Source organism: Apteryx mantelli, chromosome 25 (genome assembly GCF_036417845.1).
Source record: "Apteryx mantelli isolate bAptMan1 chromosome 25, bAptMan1.hap1, whole genome shotgun sequence".
Classification (NCBI taxonomy): Eukaryota; Metazoa; Chordata; class Aves; order Apterygiformes; family Apterygidae; genus Apteryx; species Apteryx mantelli.
Genome location: NC_090002.1, coordinates 4636070 through 4658981, shown reverse-complemented (window position 1 = coordinate 4658981; position 22912 = coordinate 4636070). Strand labels below are relative to the sequence as shown.

At 38.4% G+C, this 22912-nt stretch overlaps 1 protein-coding gene across 1 annotated transcript in view; it reads right to left on the bottom strand.

Moving 5' to 3' along the window:
• The window catches only part of KDM5B (lysine demethylase 5B), a 61014-nt gene that overhangs the window by 14544 nt on the left and 23558 nt on the right, over positions 1–22912 (bottom strand). Inside the window, exons 6-19 of the mRNA XM_067310470.1 lie at positions 21387–21480; positions 18945–19048; positions 17310–17468; positions 16568–16687; positions 15944–16102; positions 15300–15481; positions 12254–12416; positions 11097–11216; positions 9080–9274; positions 8483–8664; positions 7795–7919; positions 7310–7460; positions 4032–4146; positions 848–1203 (exon numbers count right to left, since the gene is read on the bottom strand). Of these exons, the coding sequence (XP_067166571.1) occupies positions 848–1203; positions 4032–4146; positions 7310–7460; positions 7795–7919; positions 8483–8664; positions 9080–9274; positions 11097–11216; positions 12254–12416; positions 15300–15481; positions 15944–16102; positions 16568–16687; positions 17310–17468; positions 18945–19048; positions 21387–21480 (2225 nt within the window). The remainder of the gene's footprint in view (positions 1–847; positions 1204–4031; positions 4147–7309; positions 7461–7794; positions 7920–8482; positions 8665–9079; positions 9275–11096; positions 11217–12253; positions 12417–15299; positions 15482–15943; positions 16103–16567; positions 16688–17309; positions 17469–18944; positions 19049–21386; positions 21481–22912) is intronic.

The following is a 22912-nucleotide window of genomic DNA, read 5'->3' as shown; positions in this document are numbered from 1 at the left end:
TCAGAAGGTCAAACCAACCAACTTTTTCTGAGTAAGGATGTATTTGGCTTGTTTCCTTCCTCCCTGCACAAACTGACCTGGACAAATCTCCTCAATGTTAGAAATAGTCCATAAAATAATGGTATATAGCTGTGTGGCCTCCACCTGGACATGCATACCACTGTCTGACACTGGGGGAATGAAGAAGGTGGAAAGGAAGGAAGAGGTATCTTTCCCTTGTAGCAAAAGGAGGACTTGCACAATGATACTGGAGCACCACAAGCACTGCAAGCCAACACTGATGTTTAAAGAAGCAGTCTTGCTTTCCCTCAGTCTCTCATTCCCCAACCATCCCGCTCCCTTCAAGATGGCACAAGTATTTGCCTTCACATGGTGGACTGGATCAACAAAAGGGAACCCCTTCAGCAGTATTTCCATCTTAAAACAGCTCAGGGAACTACTGTGAAAGGGCATGTTCCTGGGGGAATGTTATTGATATCAAATAGTTTAAACTGATATCTCAGCTTTCTTACACTCTTAAGCATCGTTTGACATACTGGGACTATATACATCATTTGCTGCTTTTATCTTTTTTTTTTTTAACCTATTATTAAAAAAGAATTACTTTTATTATTTTTTAACCTCTCCCTCTCTTCCTTTTTCACCCCTCTTGAACAAAATACAAACAGCATGGTCGTCTAACACTAAGAATTTTCATGCAATACTACCTGTAATTGGATCAGTGATATTTTGTGTACCATAAACCACCAAATGAAGAAAAAGTAGGAGGTCACAGGTGAATATAATGTATCAGTGACTTGTTTTAGGTTGCCAAATGTAAGATGTAGCACTAAGATTTAGCTTTTACCTGGCCTTTATCAGATTTCTGGCTTTGTCATCCCAGTGTTCAGATACAGTAAGGAGTTCTTGTAGCTTTGCCATTGCTTTCTCAACTGCTGGGTAGGGAGCCAATCCAACACCTGAATCTATAAGGCGTCTCATATCATCTAGAGTAAGGGAGTTTTGGTCTGAAGAAGCCAGCTGCACATCCTCTAGCCAGCGTGCCTGTTCCAGACGTATCCGCAGTTCAGCAAGTTGGGGAAGATCAACATCAAAGTCGAAGCTGACATCTAACAGCTCCTGAAGTTCTGCAGCGCTAGGCATTTCTTCAGAGAGGAGTTTTTGGCTATGTTGTTGGAAAGCTTCCACACGATCAAGAAGATCCTGAAATAAACAAATGCAACAATAAAACAGAAGAAGAAAACCAACTGCCAAATCTCTTAAACTTCTAAACACTACTAGTAAGCTTCCTGGCAAACACCATGTTGCAATGCATACAATGTGAAAGTCAAATTATTATGAAATTTAAAACATCTAAATAGTGTATCGTCAACATAAAGCAAATATTCAAACAAGAATTCAGAGAAGTTCAGTTCTAGTCAGTGTAAGAAAAAAATGCTGCTGTAATGGTTTTTAGTTTACTCTGTACAAGTTGAGATGAAAAGATAATTAGATCACTTGTCTGGCTCCCAGCCATTCAACTTTCCCCCCAGTTCTCCCCCTTAGCTCAAACATTTTCTCAACCCCCTTGTCTGCCTGGCTTCTCAAGTCCAACCTGTTGCAGCACTGCAGGATGCCAGAAACACTACTATTTTCCTGTAGTATCCCATGCTCTCACTTGACTCTCCCACAGGGGTAGAGAACAGACAAAAAAGGACACCCTGCTAGGGTGAGGCATTCAAATTCACTAAACTCAATACACTGAATGGTAGTGAAGAATACGTGAAATTACAGAATAATTCTGGTTGGAAGAATCATGTGGATGAGCTAAGAGCAGGGCCAATTTCAGACTTGTATCAGGTTCCTCAGGACTCAGTTCATTGAGTCTGGAAAACCTCCAAGGATAGCGATTCCTCAGCCTCTCTGGGTCTCTGCTTCAGTGTTTGAACATCCATGTTGCAAATAATTTTTTTTTTTTATATCCAGCTGGAATTTCCCTCACTACAACTTCGATCACTGCCTCTTGTTCTTTCATAGTGCACCTCCAGGAGGAGTCTAACTCCACCTTTCTTAAAACATCCCTTTCGGTGGGTGAAATCAGCAAACAGAATCACCCTCATGCCCTCAGCCCTCTCTCTCCTCTCCATGCTGAAAAAACCCAGCTTCCTCAGCATCTCCTCATACATAATGTCATCCACTGGCTCGAGAATCCACAGTACAAGATAACCCCACTCAAAACTCCTTTGAAACCAAAGAGAGATGTCAAACTCAGAAGAATTAAAAAAAGATCTACAGGAAAATTAAATGTTCCATCAGTATTGTTTTCTGGCCTTATTTTGAAATGGTTAAGGGAGAAAGCTGAACAAGATCACTGAAAAAATGACACTGAAGAATGCTGGGAAGGGCCTGAAGCTGCTGTGGCTCATTTCTGAAGAGGGACTGCTGCATTGTTGAGGTTTTTGAGCTGGAACACACAGTTCCAGTAAGCCAAGGACCAAGTTTTACTCTTTCAGACAGTGCAACACCTTATCTCTCTCCATATGTTCAACAGCTAATTACTCCCAAAAGGTAAATCTGTGGCTGTTTGCACTTCACCAAGGATGGTGGACAATTAGCCTGAGTAATCTCACTGGCAAGGTTGGAATTATTATTAATCTAGCTCTCATGCCCAATGCTTCTTGTACCGCCCAAAATGCCGCTTTAACAGCAAGCTCTTCTTTCACAGCTCTTGGTATTTTGCCAGTGAGGGTGTTTGCTGGTAGGCAATCTCACCCATAATGGAAATAAAGCCTTTTTAGAGAGATATTAAATCGTGAACCAATCTCCAGTAACTGTTGGTCATTTATGTTAGCAGCTTAATTTATACGACTATGTATAATTTAGGATTGTTGAGAATGATATAAAAGAATAGCCTGACCATATGTCTTTGATATTTCCCTGTTCAAGAATGCCAGATAGATAAGAAGAACTGTTTGCCTGTCTGGCATTTCTGAACTTCCATCTTTTAAACAGTTAGATAACTTCACAGACTTACAATGCTATAAACAAATAATTGTAAATAGCATTACAGAGAATCTGAATCATGTGTTCTAAACTTGCTAGAGCTTCAAGAACCATAAAGCTGGGGTGAACTGGTTCTCCAGACTTTTATTACTATTCAAACTAGTATCTACATGATACCGTCTGGTCCCTCAGCTTTGTGTCTATGGACACTGAGGAGATGGTTGCAGGAGCGTGCCACTGCACTTCTTGGGTTTTAAGAGTCTCAAATACGTAAAGACATCCTTCTTTAAGACAGGAGTTGCAGCTACCCAGAAGTTATGTTCCTCTTCTTCAAATATCCCTCAGTGGGATATACAACACTTTGGCAAGCTCTGAAATCAAATCCTGAAATACTTTCAACTTGTTTGAGAATTGATCCAACTGGAGAGCAGATGGTGAATAAACATCACTAGTTGATGGTCATGGGAAGACATCTCCAGTGAGCTTGCACAACTTCAGCAGCAGATGCACTGCTAGAACAGGCGTTTAAGTCGCTTGGGTTAGTAGCTTTGGCAAGGGTTCCCTGTATTGTTTCCTGGACTGTGGGTTGATACCACAAGGAGTAAATCTACTTAAAAGACTATGAGAAAGCTGACAACAGATTAAATCAACAAAGAAGGAAAGTGATATGAATGACAGAACTGTCACTCAGAGCATTATTGAATTTCAAATAGTCTCAGACAGAACTGACTTCGCTCTTAAGAGGAGACTAGTTAACTAACCCCAAACTTTTGATCTATAGTTACCCAGGTCATTCTGCTATTTCTTTTGCATTACTTTGTACAATCCTAACATTTTAACTCCCCCATGTAGTGCAAAATCTACTGACAACAAACACCAGTGGGTCAGAGATCTCAGTTCTTTAGTAACTCATGAGTACAAGTTACCCAGGCCTGTTAATTTAAAAGTATTTATTCTTGGAGCAAATAGTATGATAGCAGATTAATGAAGTCTAAATACATCACTATGACACATGCTCAAATTTGTTCCCCTAGAATTTTCCCAGTTACCTTCAGTAATGGTGTCTGACTGAGGACACAGGGTAGAGCATACAGCTGTCTTACAAACAACCGCAGCTCATTCACAGTCAGCTGATTTTGAGATTTTCCTCCTCCAGAGCGGTACCTGCAATTACACACAATTCAGCTTCGCTGGGTGTCACTAAAACAAAATCTAAACTTCTCAAAAATCTGCTTATGATTTCTTGTAACTCAAATTTTACTCAGAGATAATACAATATTTGAAAGTATCCAAGCAGCCTAGGGCTTACACAGACAGCAAAACTGAGTTAGCTATAGCAGAATAAATTATTGTTGAAAAAACTCTTTCATATTAAATAATACTCTTGCAACTACTCAGCTTTGGAAGCACACTAGTTATTACGGAATAAAATCAGGCTTTTTTTTTCCCAGAACACAAAGCAACTGTAGACAAATTATTCAGTTATGTTGCAATAGCTATTGTAGTCAGTCTCTCCCCATGCCCATACCAAAAGAGAACAAATCCCAATTTTGAATGGGATTTATACTCACAGGTCATGTAGGCACTTCTGAAAAATCCTCCCTATGCTGCAATCATCATTTTCATTTTTATCTAAAAGCTTCATATAAAACGAGTGGCTTATAAGTGTTACCAAACTGGCTACTACTAAAAACCTCTCTAAACTCAAGCCAATATTAACTGGTCTGAGTACCCTGAACAGAAAAGGAAAGAAACCTCTTACAATGCTGGCTTCAATTTAATCCACAACATGTCATTTAAATAAAAGAGGAAAACAACATCCCAGCAGGATATGCCAGCATGACTGGAATGCAAACACTATGAAGCAAGTATTAATTTTATCATTCTGTGTTAAAAATAGGTATATTTAAGGGACATGCATATAAAAATCACATTGGGAGTTTCAAAATACATAGTAAGCTGAATAACAGGCATTAAAATGAATTCAAAGTCCCAGATACAATATAGGCTGTTTTAAGGTCTAAGCATTCTACTACTATTTGTGGAAGTTCTGCAGTAGCTTCCACAAAACAACAAAAGCTTATAAAAAATTTATACATGCATGTGTGTAAATATATGTATAAATATAAATAAAACACAAAACTAAACTGCAAAGCTGACTGTCACAGGATGTTTTTGATAACAAGAGAATATATGATTTTAAAAAGGCACTCAAGGAGAGCCCAAGTCTATCCAGGTTATTAAGCACAAAGATGTACTAGCTCTCTAAACTCTTGAGACTAAGAAGCAGCAAAGGTACTGTGTGGCCTGGAGGAGGCGAGAGAGGGATAGTGAGAGCATCACTTTTTACTTGCTCCCACTGTCATACTTTCCCCTCCCAATATCAACTATGTGCTAACCTCAGACAGGAAGGAGGGCGATGCTGTCCCCTTGGCCCAATTCAGAGGACCGTTCACAGAACAATCTTCAAAACAGTATCTACTGCTTAATCACCCATCATCGTAAGAATTAAAGCAAATAGGGAAGTAAAGCCCATCTGCATTTCTTCAGGTATTTCAGATAAAGAAGAAGGTGAGCAAGAGTCATAGGATTTGCTCTCAGAGAATATTTGTCATATCATGGTCTGTCTCTCTCCAAGAACTGTTATGATTACTATATAGGAGATCCCTGAAAAGCATTGGCTACATGATTAATAGGGATAAGATTTCCAGTTAAGTTTACTATATGATTCTCCCAAACCAAGGACCAGAAGAGTACACTCAGTCCATACAAAAGAATGTCAAAAATACGAACCAAACTTTTGGTAGGATCAACAATCCTCCATAATCAATACACAACAGTGTGATGGAGGCTGCCTAAAGTCCTGCAGATATGTGACTTCATGCATATGAAACTGTATTTGATATTACATCTGTTTAGATTTTAAGCAAATTAGTCTCTCTTTTGTATCTTCCCACATAGGCTACCAACACCACCTTCCCCAATCTTTTAGAAAAAAAAAAATCCATCAAACAACATTGGATTTTAAAACTTGCAACTTCGAAGACATGCAGCTGGACTTGTCCCAGGAATAGGGCACAAAAAGATCAAGGGAAAAATGGACTGGCTATGATGAAACACTTTTAGAGCAAATCAGAAATGTAATCCAAGCACTGTCTTGATTCTGTGTAGCATCACACTGGGAGGATTATTCATCACAGTCTGCAATGTTGAAGGAGCTGATCAATATACCTATGAGAAAGGCTGGTATAGTATCGCAGTGACAAAAAAAAACAGACCTGGTCAAGGAGATGAAGATAAAATCACTGCCTCTCTTTCCAGGCCAAGCAAACTCAGATAGATCTTAAGAGCAGAGAAAACCCTTGAAACAGCTCTTACGGAGTAGAGCAGCTGCAAAGGGCCTGGCTGGGGCTCGAAGTCCATCATCAGGAGGACTGAGCAAATACCAAGATCTGGTTGGGAGAACACACTGACTAGGAATGCCAGAATGAGAACTGGCTCAAGGCTGAATGAAGGAAGAGATTAGGAGTAGACAAGTACTTTGATAACAAAGCCATGAACCTCAGGGTTAGGAATTATCTATCTGGCAAAAATCATGTCTGTTGAAACGCTGAATTTTTCATTTCTTGTTAAGATATTTTACCATTTATGTGACAGGGGCTTTATCCTCTTGTGCTTGCAAGAGGGTGAGGATGAATGTTTAGCAAGTATCAAGCCTTTGCTGCGAAGACTGATCCAAAGATAATTAGCTAAAAGGAAAGGTGTAGCTACAAGAAGGAAGTCCAAGTAGCAGTTGAAATTTTGCTGCCAAAGTCCTTCAAAGTCAGCCTTTAAACAACTGGAAGAACACAGAGAGTGCCAGGCTACAATATACTTGTTGAGGCGGGCAACACGCAGAAACTGTACGTGTGCCGTTATACCAGGGCAAACGGCAACCACACTGACATATACTGTATTGTTTTTCCACAAGGCACAGGCTGTAATGAATATGATGACACATGGATCACTGGCAGATTTTTGGCACCATGGCACAGAGACAAGGGGACTCTGTCTTGTTGGCAGTTGCTTTGTCTGGAAATACCACACTGATTTTTCCTTTCAGGGAATGTTAGAACAAATTTACTGCCCAGCTGTCAAACAAAAAGAAAGAGGTGAATGAAAAGTAAGGACATTTTGACTTATTACATGGAAGAAAGGTGAATCTCCCCATAAAAGGTGGCTCTCATGAGAAGACAAAAAGATTGCCTTCATTTTTAAGTCCTACAGAACACTGGCATTTACCCTTTGGTGATTCAAAATTGTTGCAAACCCGTACAGTAACATTTACCTGGTTTGTCTTTTGCCATTAAGAAGCTGCTGTGCAACTGAAGCACATTTGTCTGCATCCTGTGTAACTAGTCTGAGATGTCGCAGTAGATCATTGTCTGGAAACTTTTTCATTTCTGATTCTTCTATCAAAGCCTTAAAACTGATGAGACCTTTTGGGAAAGATACTATGTTAACAGATGTCCCCCTTTGTGATGGATTTTAAGTAAAAAGGCAGAATAATACACGTTAATTGTGTTTCTATTTCAATGTCAGTTATATTTTGTTTTGAAGAAAAGTGAATTACAATCTTCTCACACAGACAGCTTATCAGAATTTTGAAAACTATTACAACTAAAACATTTACCTTAAAACAGGAAATTATATGTAATTTCTTTTGACTGTCACATAAGTGTGTGAGACAAAAATTGGTATGGTTCAAAAATTGCAAGCTGAAAAATTAGCCACTTTAAATCGCATATTGTAGACAAAGTGTAAGATACTTACTTCTTTTATTGTTAATTTTTGCCTCCAAAGCTTCATTAACATTGGAAGCCCATTCATTGTATGATTCTGCACGCAACTTCAGTGCATTCATCATTGGATAGAGTTCCTCCAGAGTATATCGGTACCTAGAAGTAGCATAGAATTCAACCTTCAGGGTGAAAGGGCAGGTGTCAAGATATACTGGTCCATATAATACAGAAATGATGTACTATTCACTTGGTTCATGTTAATTAGGACAATTCCCAAGACAATTTCAAAGTTACCATTGCTTCAAAAAGCACACAAGGTACATTAATATAGGATAAACATGTAACAAACCATGGGGAAAGAAATATGACAGCAGGAAGGAAAGCTAATAAAAGCAAAAAAAAATTATTCAGCAAAGCAAGAGTAATGTAGGGGAAGATGACTTTATTGCTATAAATAAAGCAAACTAATTTATATAGTAACTTTTACCATTATACCACCAAGAAGAGCTGAATGCTGAAAAGAAAGGGTCTTTGTATATGAGCACAGAAAATGCACTTTGTCTTGGGGGCACTGCATTTGCAGAAGACTGTGGAGAAACAGAATACTGAGACTAGCATCACTGGCAAAACAGCCTACGTCACTAGATTATCCAACCACAATAGCTACATATAGATCAAATATCTCCAGAACGTAGTATTATTTGCTATCTGAAACTTACCCCAACTTATATTTGTAGGTGGGACAGGAACAGAGATCTTCTACATGATACAGGCATACAAGTAACCCAGGTTTACATGAACAATAAACAGCAGACATGAAACAAGTGGTTTTACACTTTAAACATTGTCGCTCATCATCAGGAAACAACTCAAAAGCCACTCGCTCTGAGTCAGTCACTCCCTGCAAAAGAGAATGCTACATCACTCCAAAGTCTAACAAACAGGTGATTTGTCCAAGGTAAAACATCAGAGGCTAAATTTATCAAAGGAATAATACAGTTTAGAAATACGATACTAAAACCTGTAGACAGAAACCCTGGATAATGAAAAATCAGTTATTCTGAATCAAACTACCGAAACAACATAGAACATACTACTTTAAAAGAGACATTTTAACAATATTAAAGACAGATGCTAAAACAAGAGTCATGATGAATGATTCTTTACCCAGCAGGCTTTTGAAATCCAACAACACAACTCAGGAAGGTACTACGTAGCTCTAAACCGTTGACAACACAGTACAAGTCCTAGAGTGTATTTCATATCATTGCTTCAATGTTCCTTCATTCATTATAATTTTATTTCCTAGAACTCACCAGTTTATGAACCCTCTCACGCAACATCTTCTCATCTTCGATCATAATCGCCATGTCTTTCTGAACAGTAGATGCTACCACAACATCAAGAACATCTGCTTTGGAAGCCATTTTACATATCATCTCATCGTGAGAAAACACACAGTAACGGTTTAGCAGACGATAATGTTCCACACATTGGCGACCCAAAGGTAACTGCATTGAAAACCACAAGAAAATTTGACTTCAGTACGAAAATTATGTTAACATACTGACTTGTTACACTGTTAACCAAAAAATGAAATCTAAATGAATCTAAATGAAAGCCAAGATAAATCCTTCTAAGAACAACATTCATAATTCAGAATACAAAACTAAAGAAAAATCAAGACCCTCACTGATTTCTTTTAAGCCTGGACTACTCATAACTCCTTCACAACAGGCATTATGGATGCAAAAAGTTTAGGTAGACTCAAGGGGAAAATGCGCAAGTATCTGGAAGATACAGTCCTTAGGGGTAACTAAATGATAAGCCACAGTAGACTCAGAAAGACCCAAGCTGAAAATAGGCAGAGGCTGAGGCAGCATCAATGGGGAGAGTATATACACTTGTCCTATTCTTACCACTCTCGAAATACCCTGTCAAAGAGAGGATGCTGGGCAAGCTGGACCTCTAGTCTCAAACCATATGACTTTCTTTTTAGGTAGGACATGAACTGTGCTGCAGCATGGGAAATTGCCGAGTCCACGAACAATTCAAGTCTCCAACTAACCCCAGGCAGTCCTTGAGTTAAGGAGAAGAGCTGGGCAGGGTGCTCACAACTTTATTTCAAAGCTGTCTGCTGACCCAAGAGGACATTGTTGCTGTGCTAACAATGAAGTTACATGTTATGGTCCTGTATAAAACTCACAGAAGTACAAGAGGAAAAATCAAACCAAACCAAACCCCCAGATTAATTGATGTGCTAATACTGTCACAATGCAGAAAGCTTTCTTCCAGTTTTGGTCATCTCTTACTTCCAAGTGATGTTTATTTAAAATCTAGCAGTGTTTTTAGATAAGCTACATTTACAAATAGCTAAGTCCATTCTGGGAAAAAATGGAAGAGGAGTCATCTGAAATATCAGCAACTTCAAAGGATCGTTAGGAGATCAGGCAACACTGTGTGTCTGAGAAATCTGCTGGGAAGGAGAAATGATTACTTTTAAGTTCTTGGAGGAACTATTCCCCTTGTATTTTAATCAAAAAAAAAAACAGACAAAAAAGTTAATAAATTACTATTGCCTAATATTGTAATGTGTGCCTTTATCTGCTGTTTCAGTGAGTTGAGGGAAACTTGCTAGGAATAAAGTGCTGACACACAAACCTTGCCTTTGAATACTAAAACTTTCCATTCCCTTCTCACAGAGTTATTCTTCTCTAAAAATATACAGTACCTCTCCTATCCAAGAGGACATATTCACAGTCAGAGGTGATTTTTCTACTTATCTTTCAAGAGGATCATCAAAGCCTTTAACTGTTCTTAAGGTATGCTGTTATCCAATTTAGATTGTCATCCAATCAAAGAAGCTAAAATAGAAGAATCTGGAAAGGAGTCCAAGGTTGGCTTTGCTTTTCAGCTGTAGAAAGCATCCATTAGAGAATTCCCAGTGTAATCAGTAGGCAAACTTCATTCCAGCTTACAAAGATCTTAGGATAAGAATGAAATTTGGGGATACAAGAAGAGCAGTTTCAAGCAGTGTTGGTGCTCCTCACATTCCAGGCATGCCCAAAATCTTGCCTACCTCCTGCTGTAAAATTTACATCAACCTTAACTTATAATTTGCTTTTCAAACTGAACCTTAGCAACCAGAGAAAGCCCACAGTTCAGTGCATTAGAGAAATATCTTCAGCAAGACACTATGCTAATACCAGGCTCCCTCTGATCTGTGCACTACACTTGTGCATCGGCAGTAAAACACTGGAGTTGTACATCAGCCAGGAACAATTTTGAAACTGCATACATTATGCATTATGAAAAAATGTTCTCAGAACATACCCAGTCAACTGTGCAGAAGTTCACAGCTTCAGCAAAATTGAAACCCTGATTGAAGCCACTGTGATAAGCTCTTGGAAAAGTGATGACAAATTCTCCAGCACACTGATTGGTTCGATAAACCTAAGAGAAAAAAGACGGCAGGCATTAGGTCAAATCCAAACAAAACTGAAGGCTGAAATCTTCAAAGCTGTGAAGAGAATATAGATTTCCAAATCCCAGTAACTTCCATGGTAACTCTGGATAGCTTTAAAACATAAGCCCAAGAATTACAATTGGCATTCAGTACTTTATCACATAAAATCCTAGAAAGCAAAGGGATTTCATTCAGCCATTCCTACACTCTAAGAGGCTGCAAGTCAGCTGTCTATGCCTTTTGCACTTTGCTAGCTCTGTTGACAGTTACACAGGTAAAGCACAGGCAAGACTCACTTCCACATGTAGCTGAAGGGGGAGAGAATTTTGGAATCTACTCAAAAGTTCTTACTGCTGGAAATCAAATACTTTTGGTACTAGACAACCAGCATGAGAGCAGGCAGGTCTTCCTGCACCTTTAAATTTTGGAGTCTCTCAAAGCACAGCAGGCACCATAAATCGTGCCACTTTCTCCAGATTTTCCTTTAAGTCCCAAGGTCAGTTAATCAAAAGCTAATTAAGTTGTAAAGGGACATAATTCCCATGAAAAGTTTAATATGGAATATGATGGAAACTGATGAAAAATGTTTTTAAATAGCTAAGAACTTATCCAGGTCAGAGGAAAAATAAGAGGATGTGGATGACATATAAAGGAAGAATGGGTTTTGGTCTCTTGCCAGAAACTCTATGCAAAAAAAATCGTGTCTGATTAAACAGACACGTGAAGAGCTCCTGCCATTGTTTCAAAGTTCGTGACTAAACTTTTTATCCGAGATACAGAAATAGAAATACACTAAGGTGGGTCTCCAGAGAAGAGTTTTCCAAGTAATTCCAAAAGCAATGATTCCACTGCCCATCTGTTCAAACTGGCACATAATACTAGACCAGAAAGATACAACACACACGGAAACTACCACAACATCTCTGTAATAAAAGTGGTTGCAATTATCAAATCTGAAGTAGAATTCAGTGCAAATGAAAGAGGGTTGGGTTTGGGGGAGTAGCACAGGAGTCCAACAACATACAGGTACTCCGTGGGCCATCAAAGTATTCGGGTTCATTATGGTGACAAGTTGGTGCAAGAGATCTGGCTGAGATTCAAATAGCTCTGGAGCAAGCTTCTTCATTACATCCTCCAGCTGTTCAGCTGCATACCCTGGGGCTCCATACCACGTTTTAGGCTCCCCCCTGCAAGATTATTAAAAACAGTTAAATATGAGCAATCTTGTAAGTTACATTTTCAGTCTTCTGCTTTAAAATACACCATGTCAAAAGAAGGGTATATCGCCAGGAAGGAACGCAAAGATTATGTACCTTCTTGAATCTTCACATTTAACGCAGGTCCCTCCTCCAGGCCTAAGCTTTTAACTGCCCAGATTTCTGAGCACATACTTAAAATATTCCGGGGGGGAAAAAAAAAAAAAAAAGACTGAAAAAGTCCTTGGTGAAGTTCTGCTGATTCCAGCACAACTTCAAAATCTAAGCTCAGTTTGTCTTTTCTCTAACTACTAATACCATCTTCCTGTGGGATCTAACAACCAAAGCCAGTTCTTTCTGTCTCGAGCATAACTGCCATAAAAGTAACATATAGTAAGTAGAAATTAAATTTCCATTTTATGCATCTGTAAGAGAAGCAAGAGACATCAGGAAAAAAAAAATCCATATCCAGAGTAGGAACAAAGAACTTTTAGCAACAGTTTAACCCAATGCAAGACAGCTGATAAAATCAAGGTTACGCAGATGTGTTCCAATATACGTTGTTTTGTGTTCACAATGAAGCTGGCTCGTTGCAGCATATGAAGATGAAAATGCTTCTGATCCCTAATAAAGAAGGAAGTTAGAAAAGCTATTTAGAAAAGGAGATCAATCGATCACTTCCACCTGAGAGTCCTAAAGAGCTGGCAGAAGAAAGCTGATGCACCACTGTGTTTTGTTTTGTTTTTGTTTTGATAAATCAAGAAGTGATGGGGAGAATTCCAGAAAAACAAAATGAGATATAACTCAAAAGGCACATGCTTCAAACCTTGGAATTTATTCCTGTATTCAGCACCTTTGTCAGGGGTAAAGGATAGCCAGTTTGAAGGACTGTGGAAGGACTGTTCTGTTGGTATCACAAGGACTAGCACAACTGGAGTTGTCACTTTAGAGTGTTAAATGACTATGGCAGCCTCGGATCTGGTCATCATCTCGGAACAGTTATACGAGTTCATGAAGAGTAGTTACAAATGCAACTGAAAAGCATCCTGTGTCCTAACCCAATACTGGGTTAGTCAAGAATTCTGCTCCTTGTCATAAAGACGTGTCAGTGACAAGGAATGGACGATAGCAGTTATGAACTATGCTAAACTTGGACCAGGATATTGGTACCAGGGATCCCTGCACTTAAAGAGAATAGATAGTGGAGAAAAAATTCTAAAGGATGCAGAAGATGTCAGCCTTACGAATGCAGCAAGCTGAAGAACGGATGTTTCTTCTGCACTGCTACCAGACAGCTCCTCATTCCTGCCTTTAAAAATAGAGAACACAGGCATCAATGTTGGTAGTTCTTCCTCTGATGAGGGCTGACATCTTTTTTTTGGCCTTTTTTCCTTTTGCCATTTCAAGGAGTAACACAGCACTTGGCATCTTGCAGAAAAACTATTGCCTTCAACTGACTGAAATGTGCCCAGTTGTGGCCTGCTTCCCTTGGGAGTATCTGCTCAAAGATTGTTTCCTGGCATAGGATCCTTCAAGGCATGTGGGAATACTGAAGATGGACATCCTTAGTGCTTCGCAAGAATGAGTCCTGCCTTCTGATGCCTTTTCAGAGTCTGGAGTCTGACATTTGTCTCTTCAGAGGCAGGTCATTAAGATTTATTCCTCTTGCTCAGAACAACAGAACAACATTAACCCCAGCTACACATTGTTCTCAAATAGGATTAAAAAAACAGACACAGACCTGTAAGTAGAAGGGAAATACAGAAGAGTGTCTGCAAAGGAGAAAGGTTTCTAAGACATTCATGCTGGAGGAGAAATAAATGACACAGATAGGGCTACTTTTACCTTTGTTTGCAAGTGTATGCATATGTGTACATAAATATGTACGCATGTATACATATATCTGGCTTTGATAGCAACTAATGTAATTTGAGACAAATGATGCAGAAGGTGATACCATTCCAACAACAGTGGGGGAAGCCCACCTAGAAGGAATTAAATTACTTCATTCAAAAACGCTCCTCTCCTTCACACGGTTCTCAGCCTGATTGAAGATTCAGACAAAAAAAAAAAAGCAATACATAACAAAGAAGGTCATTTTTACAGTGAGATCTGGATCATTCATTTACTTAGCTTCATTCAAACATTTGTTTTAATACTGTCAAATACTAAGAAAACAAACAATATAAGTAACTAACTACTTAGAGTGTCTTCCAGCAGCAACTCTTCCAAGAAGTGGCAATTGAATAACTGAATAAAAAGAAGAAACACTGAATAGTAGCTGGGATGTGATTTTACAGTTCTTCTGGAATACATACATTAAAAGGAAAGGAAAAGAGCTTGACAGGTTTCAGCAAGAGCGACAAGATTAATTCAAACTCTAGAAAAGCTGTCGGAAGGAGAGAAGTTTAAAGAGTTCAAACTATTTAGAATATCAAAGAGATGGCAAAGATCTGCCCTGATTGCAGTTGACAAGTGTTCACATAATGAGAGGATTTATGATAGGATGATCTATCTAACAGACAAAAGGTATGCAAGATCCTAAGGCTGTTAGTTCAAGCTAGATGATTTTTAAAGTTTACATGATTTTTAGTTTTATACTGAGCATAATAAAACATCTGATGGAATATCTACTGCATCTCTAATGAATTTTTTAAAACTGGGAATGGATGTCTCTTTCCAATATATGACCTCTTGTCCAAGAATAAAATCAATGCAGGAATCACTGTGTCAAATTTAATCCTGCTGCTACAGGACTATAAGGGTTATTCTGGTCTGAGCTCTGTCAATCTGGTTTTAGTCCATTAATTAAAAAGAAGAAGGGGAAAGAAAAGAGGGGTTGCTTCGCAGGCTGAGTTTATCCCTTAAACTCACCAATGCAGGTAGTTTATTGAATAGCTCCAGTGGTCTTCAATATGCCAACAAAATGAAGAAAAGCACATTCCTACATATAGCCAGGGTAATTTCATCCCACATATGTCTGCAGTGATGTGAGCAAGAACAGACTGCTCCATTACAGGCATGTTGTTCAAATTCCAGCCACTATCCAGGTACTCCTGAAAATTGAAAAAAACAGCCACAAGTTTACACAACATGAAGTGAAAAAAAAAAACCAAACAAAAACAAGAAGGCAAAACTGAAAGCAAAAAAAGCAATAGAAGAAAAGTATTTTTCCCAACTGAAAAACATAAGAAACAGGCCAATGAACAAAAAACCCAAAACGTCCACTGCATTTGCTCTTTTCAAAAATCTTCTCTGACCTGCTTTGTTAAAATGAGATTTTTTTTTTTAATCTGGTAGTTGCTTATTAACAGATAAATCTGTGACCTTTAACGTCTGATCGCAGCAAATTTTATTTCTCCAAAATGCTGACATCCTTCTCTTCTTCAAACACTATGCCAAATATTCATACAAGAGAAACACTCTGCAATTCAGTTCCATTATTTTGCTTTGAACTGAAGAGCCTTATTTTATGAAGAGCTAAAATACAAACACGGAGTGAACTAATCAAGACCTACCTCTTCTTCTGGTCTAACTTTAAATTTCCCATCTCTAACTGGAAAGCCACTGCCAAACTCCTTTGAAGCAATATCAGCTCCATATTCCACTGTGACATCCTCTTCAATGGTACTAACGAGTCGCCAAAATTCTTTTTCAACCAGCTCTGTGGGGACCATCTAGGTACGAGAAGAAGAAAGATATAAACATACAAGGAGTATACGCTCAGGAATCAGCATGTGAAAGGCACATGCCTAAAAGCTAGCTCAGGGAGAAGCTGCCATTAGCTTAAAGCATTTCCCCATTTCAAAATCACTTCAGCAAGAAAAAGTAGTGCAGCAGAAACCTGGTTCTACCTAGGACATGCATTCTCTCTGGGCTCTCAGCTAAGGGTAATAGTTGGAGAATATTCTCTTCCTTAAAGACGTTTTTTCAGAAGTGAAAAACAAGAAGCTAGTGGAGCCAGAAACCAAAACACCAACAAGAACAAAACCCTTCAAATTACTGACACGAATCAGAACATCCCGTTTTGGATCTGTTCCCACTTAAAACTAGAATTTCCCTCCCCTCCTCAAGTTATAAATTTGACTAAGCACAGAAAAAGAAATCTATATGATGGCATCGGGATAAATACATGAACATACATGTACTGGCATGTTAAAATAGTCCGACTTGAATGCATCTGCCATTTCTCCGAATGTGCGAAGCGTATAGTCTCTTGCTGCTTGTTCAAAACCAAATGCTTCTTGAGGTTTATTACACTCCTGCAATTAATAACATAATTATTTCTACACTGGGTTAACAAGATGATCTGCACTCATATGTTACACAGAGGGGTTAGCATCACCCCATTTGACAGGAGGAGGAAAGCAGGGCCCCTGACCAAAATGAAATGACTGCCCCGAGCTGCACACAGAGTCAGAGGAAGAGTCAGGAAGTGCAATCAGAGAGCCCTGACTGTGTTCTGTGTTTAATTCACCAAACCACAATATTTATTTATTAGTAAATCTGCATAAGCACTACTGGTTTAATAGACCTATGTCATAATTTCTCCTTCCCCTAATACAGCAAAACAAAACAGCAATGTGTAAACCTCCAAACGGAAACACACCACGAGACTGTACTTTTAAACAGAGAGGGAAGATGGCAATTAAATTCCAAAGCATTCTTTGAAATTGCAGCTATACTAAGGCAGATCAACTTTTGGTTCCAGAATATTCAGCGATACCTTCGCAATTTGAAACACACCCAGTCTTCATTTTAGTTTCACCCTCAATCACCTTGTCTGCACAACTTTAAGTAATAACAAATTATATTTCCAATTGCTAAGATCAAGAAAAGAAGAGAAACAACCTCCAGCCTAACTTTTATGTTTTCTCAAATTACCTGAGCCAGACACTGGGGACACCTCCAGTCTCCTTTGGGAACATCATGAAGGGGTGGAATTAAACAAAAAGTATGGTAACTGTCATCACAGCCATCGCACAACAGGAGACGGTCCTCATCATTACCACTGCCACATAAGAGACATACATACAAATCCACCTGCAATAAAAAATAGCTAGAGTGAGAATTTGAGCACTTAAGGTAACTCATGGTGAAAGAGCATTTTGGTAACTAAGTCATCTATGGCACTTGCCAAACCTTATTTTTATTTTAATCATTGAAAGGGAAATGAGATACGCAAACACAATTTTTTTTTACATCTTTGTAAAAGTTTAAATAGCCCTCCTTTGAAATTTAATGAAGGACCATAAGAGTTACAAACCCTTACATGCAGTTTTTTCTAAATGACAAAAGACTTGATTTAATATACTCGAGACAGTTTTAATCAGCAGTACCGTGGATTCTGGAACTACACTGTAACACCTGTCAGTGGCTCACATATCCTTTTCTTGTTGGGTTCTTTGCTCTTAAATAATCAGGTGCGCACAGATGTTTCAGTCTCCTCTGAGGCCAACAGTTTGGAGCCTCAGGAGAGATAGAGGGGTTCCTCTTGATGGGAATGTTCCTCTTTTTCCTAAGAGATATTGGCCAAGACCTGCATTTTTCTTTGGAAAGGTACCAGCTTCCCAGCAAAATCACACGCTTTTGGACAGAGGGAAGCTGTTAAAGAAGTATGATGAAAGTTTCACACAGCAGTTACAGAGCTCCAAGGAAAAGGTGCAGGCCCCCAAACACATGGGGGAAGAACTGTCTGTTGCCAATCAGACACTACAGCTTCATTAGTGACAGAATGGATGGCTCTTCTCAAATACAAAATAGAACTAGTGAGGACAAGTAGACCTACTTGTCTTACGTTGTTAAAAAAATAACAATAAAAAAAAAAAAAGGAAATGGAGGATGCTTTTTTCTGGTCGAGTTTCTAGTATTTGTACATTTCATTCTTAAAACTCTAGTGATAGGTGTGGATTAAAAAAGAACATTTTTAATTTTAAGAAGGACCCAGGTGGTAGTGCGGACAGGAAGAATCTCTGTGTCATATTTTCCATAGGCAGACAAACCAACATCACTTTGGGTTTGTTTGTCTGTCTGTTTGGGGGGACAGGGAGAGGTGTTAAGAAGAAGCAATTGAACAACAAAGCTTCTAAGTTAGTGGTGAAATTGTGGAATAAGAGCCAAGTCTGCTGGACAGCTGGGTGCCAAAGTTTGTATTAGAACTCCCTTTGAGATTACAAAGCAATGGGGAAAGACATCAGATCACAGAAGAATCACTTCTGTTTGGATTGTTCTTTCAAAATGCCTATTTTGCGACTGTATTTGGGGACAGGAGACAAGTTACTTTAGAAAAATGAAACTTAACTATTCTGTTATTTTCAGCTTTGTAACAGCATGAAGCTTTAGGGGTATCTATATTCCAGCAGGCACAGATACTGTCTTGTCTCAACCACAGGATTACATGAAAAATACAAGAGAGTCCTTAATGTGACATAAATTACACTAAGTTTCCCTACATACCCAAGAGAAACGCAGAAAACCCTGCAATCCATACTAAGCATGAAGAATGCAGGGCATACTCACAGCGTTAGTGGGTTTTTTAGACCGGACTTTGGATTTGTCTTTCTCTGGCTCCCCAGTGTGTTCTCTCTTCTCAGGAAGTTTCACTGTGCTATGCATTTCCTTTTCTGGTAAAACAGAAAACAACAACAAAAAGCTATTAGAAAATGTCTTACTGCTCAGCATTACTTATTATTATTTGCTTTATTTGTATAACTTGCTGCATTGCATTACTTGTTGTTACCTTTTGAATTACTTGTCATCCCAAACACACTGGGAACATCTTTCTTCGAAAGGGGATTTTTCACAGCTAAAGGTTGAACTAAGAACACCAACAGGGGAGGCAAGCTCATAAACCGCTTTGACCTCTCAAAATTTATTAGATATGCACAGAGATGGCCAAAGATGCCTAATTTCATGATGGTAATGCAATGTTAACACCAATTGTTTCAGTTAACTTAAGGCAAAATTTGAACACCTGCAATAAGCCAGTATTAGCAGACCAACCAAGCATGCTATCATGTTGGCAGTGGGTATTTTTTAATTTTTGTATTTATAATTTAAAAATAATTGCCACAGCCCACATTTTTTGGAATGGCTATTTTAAGTACTTTGAAAGACTATTCATCTTCATAACCTAAAATTTGTTCATATACGGTGTTAACAAATGTGGTTGAACTACTCCTACAGTTGTACTGCAGCATACGATGTGGAGACATGAAACAACACTGCAGCTTCCTGTGATGATCTTTACACACCAATTTCTTGCAGTGGTAACTTTCACGAAAAGGTTTCATTGAAGATAAGCATGCAGCAGAAGTCACCCTGAGAAAGGAATCAGTTCCACTACTTTCTTACAATCCTACCCTCCTTCCCCACTGCCTCTTAGGAATCAAAATGACATGTTCCTCCAAATATAGTAACACTGTCCCCCATGCAGTCTAGCAATATTTACTAAAAAATAAAGTACTATGATATTTAATATTTCAAAACTAAGGCATGCTATCACAGATGAAGTCTGTGTGACAGCATCTGGTCTCTTCTATTAAGTTGTCTTACGGAAACAAACATACAACTAATGATGTATCAAGATAAATAGAGAAGCAAGTGGTTTTTAGACACTGGCTGAATGCTCAAACACGCAGCTTCTCGTGACTCAAGTCCATTCATGTAGCAAGCAATTTTCTAGTGTGAGCAACAGTTTGGTACCCAAATTGTTGCCAGCAACTACCTGAAGCTCTATAAATCAACATTGTGTCTATCAAGAAGGTGGCAATTAAAAAAGAGCCTTGACAGCTATTGGCTCTTATTGGACAGTAAATAGATAGCTTGTTCATATACATTTGATTTCTGGAACTGACCTTCATATGAAGGCTGCTTAATTAGGGCATGTTGCTCCCAAAGTCTTCATTCCTGAATTACCACCCCACCCCATTCCCCATGCAGCAGAGTGCAGAGAATCCCAGGACTTTGGTGTTCAAGAAACAAGGATCCTCAAGCTACCAGCAAGCTAAAGACTTCTATGTTTGGACACGAAACAATCTAAAGCACTTCTTGAAGTCCAAGAAGCTAACGAAGATGTTATGAAAAAGAATATATACATCTATCAGAAATTTAACCATTAAAGACTGTCCAAATCATTTCCCTTCTACTTTTCAGGACAAAAAAAGTAGCTCCTGGAGGAGCTTTTTTTAACAAAAAAAATTATCAAACAAAAAGTTCACAATCTATAGGTAAATTCTTGTAAACAAAGAGTTTGAATGAAACAGAAGACAGACAAACTGCTCAGACAATGTTAATAATTAGCGTAACTGCAAATAGTTCTCGTATTTACTTTGCCAAATTGATTATCAACAATTTTATTCTTCGATTTGATGGCATTAAACAGTTCTTCTCAGCTTGAAATTATTTGTTCTTAAAAAAGACAGATAATAACAGACGTGGGATTATTAATAGACGCAATTTAAAAATCAGAAGTAATATGGGAATTTAATAGTAAATTCACAACATAGTATCTTCTGTCTTCCTGAGTTTGCTTTCTCAATTTTGAATTAAAACTCTTTTCTTAAGAAAAGTTTTTGAAATCTGACACCTTCTAAAAAGTTACCTCTATTTAAAGCTAATGGATTGATGTTAGCTTTTTAAAGACACAAAACAAATACGGCTCAAATATCATTTCTGCCCACTCCATAAAAGACAGTGAAGTTTAAGCCAAGTAAAATTTTCTTTAACTGAAAGTATCATCTTTTCCAAAAAATAACCACTCACAAAACCAAAAAAAAATTTCAAAGCCATAAAATGCTTTCACAATAAATTCATTTTTTGAAAATGAAATTAAACAAAAGCATTTCTTAAGATACTTTGAATTGTTCCAACTGTTAAATGTATTTCTGGTGTTAAAATGGGTTTGCAAAAAGTAACAGAAATCTCATTCACATTATGTTTCACTTCTTACTTGCCACTCACCATTTTCACACTTTGGAGGTGCACATCCCATTCTACGTCTTAGATTATGAGTTCTGACTTCTGGAGCTTCTGATTCAGTTTTAATATTGGTGGCCTTAAAAAAATAAATAAATAAATAAAAATCAGTAATGTACTTAAATGGAACACTTCAGTTTTATACTTGTATCTGGGAACTTAACTGCCATTTAAACTCAGGGCAGCTTACCCAGCTATAGACCTATGCTTTTGGGACTTACCAACCTACTCAAAACACCAAAAACTTCCAGAAAGCTGGCAATTACATGCAATGCTCCAGTGCAGATCCAACCTGCACTCAACTCTCCTTCCACTCTTCTGAGCTGCTTTGGCTCTGAAGAAGGGAAAAAGCTGGCTACATCCAACACTCAAAGCCATAGCAAGAGAGTTTTAAGATCGGAATATGACTCTGCAAGTCTTTACTGACAAGTAAATTTGGTGGCAGACCCTTCAAGGCTTTGAAATGCACTTCTCAATACTTTCAAGAACTGAGAGATGAACAAAATGAAAAAAAGGCAATTCTGACTTTCAATTTCAGTATATATTTCTGGATACAAATCTTAATCCACCCTGACAAATGCCAAGAGAGGACAGGTGCATCAGGTTCACAAAACAAGCAGATGTGAGACGCGCTCAAACACTTCATTTCATTAAGGTACAATGGTGGTCTCCAAACTCGTAACCTGATTTGTTCTATGGAAAAGCCAGGCAGATTTGTAAGTCAGAGGAAAATTTTTGAGGACTTTGCTTATACTTGCTTAAAGAACCATTTGATAAATACAAATTGATGAATCTAAAAAGGCACCCTGAATTTCAGTGATACTTGTATTTAAATTATAAATAAATAAATAAATAGAAAATCAGACTTCAGAGAAGAATGACACAGGCAACAATCTGGAGAGGTCTGAAAGGAAAGCCTACAAAAATCCTGTGCCAATAATGACACAATAATGTTTTTAATTTAAGGAAAGATGATCTCACTGGAACTTGACAAGCAGCAAAGGATCTTGGGGCTTCCGAAACGTTTTATTTTACTCTTCAGAAGCAGTATATACTCCAGTTGTCTAAGAGGGGAACTCAGAAAGTTGATATTTGTGGGGCTTTCAGCACGGAATCATGTTTCCATTTAATTCTAGTATTTCTTTGCTGAAGTTTTGAGACTGTGGGACAACAATTCTCAAATCCCTCAGAGTAAAGATGGTCTCTTCAACACCGTACCTTTTAAACCTAATTTCCTAAGGAAATGAGGTCGTGCAACCACCCCCTTGCTGCTCATGCAAGTCAGTCCCCCTCCCTCGCCCCAAGGTAATATGTGGACTTGTCGGCCCAGCTTTAAAAGAGTGCTTTCCAGCCTGAACGCGTTACCAGGGATTTATTCTATTTTGTAGTTCTTTATCTCAAGCTTTCTCTTTTTTTCTTCTCCCTCCAGAGATGGCTTTCATATCATTTCCCCTCCACCTTTTTTGTTTTCTTTGTCCAAATTACTATCTTCAAGAGAAGGGGTAGAAGCC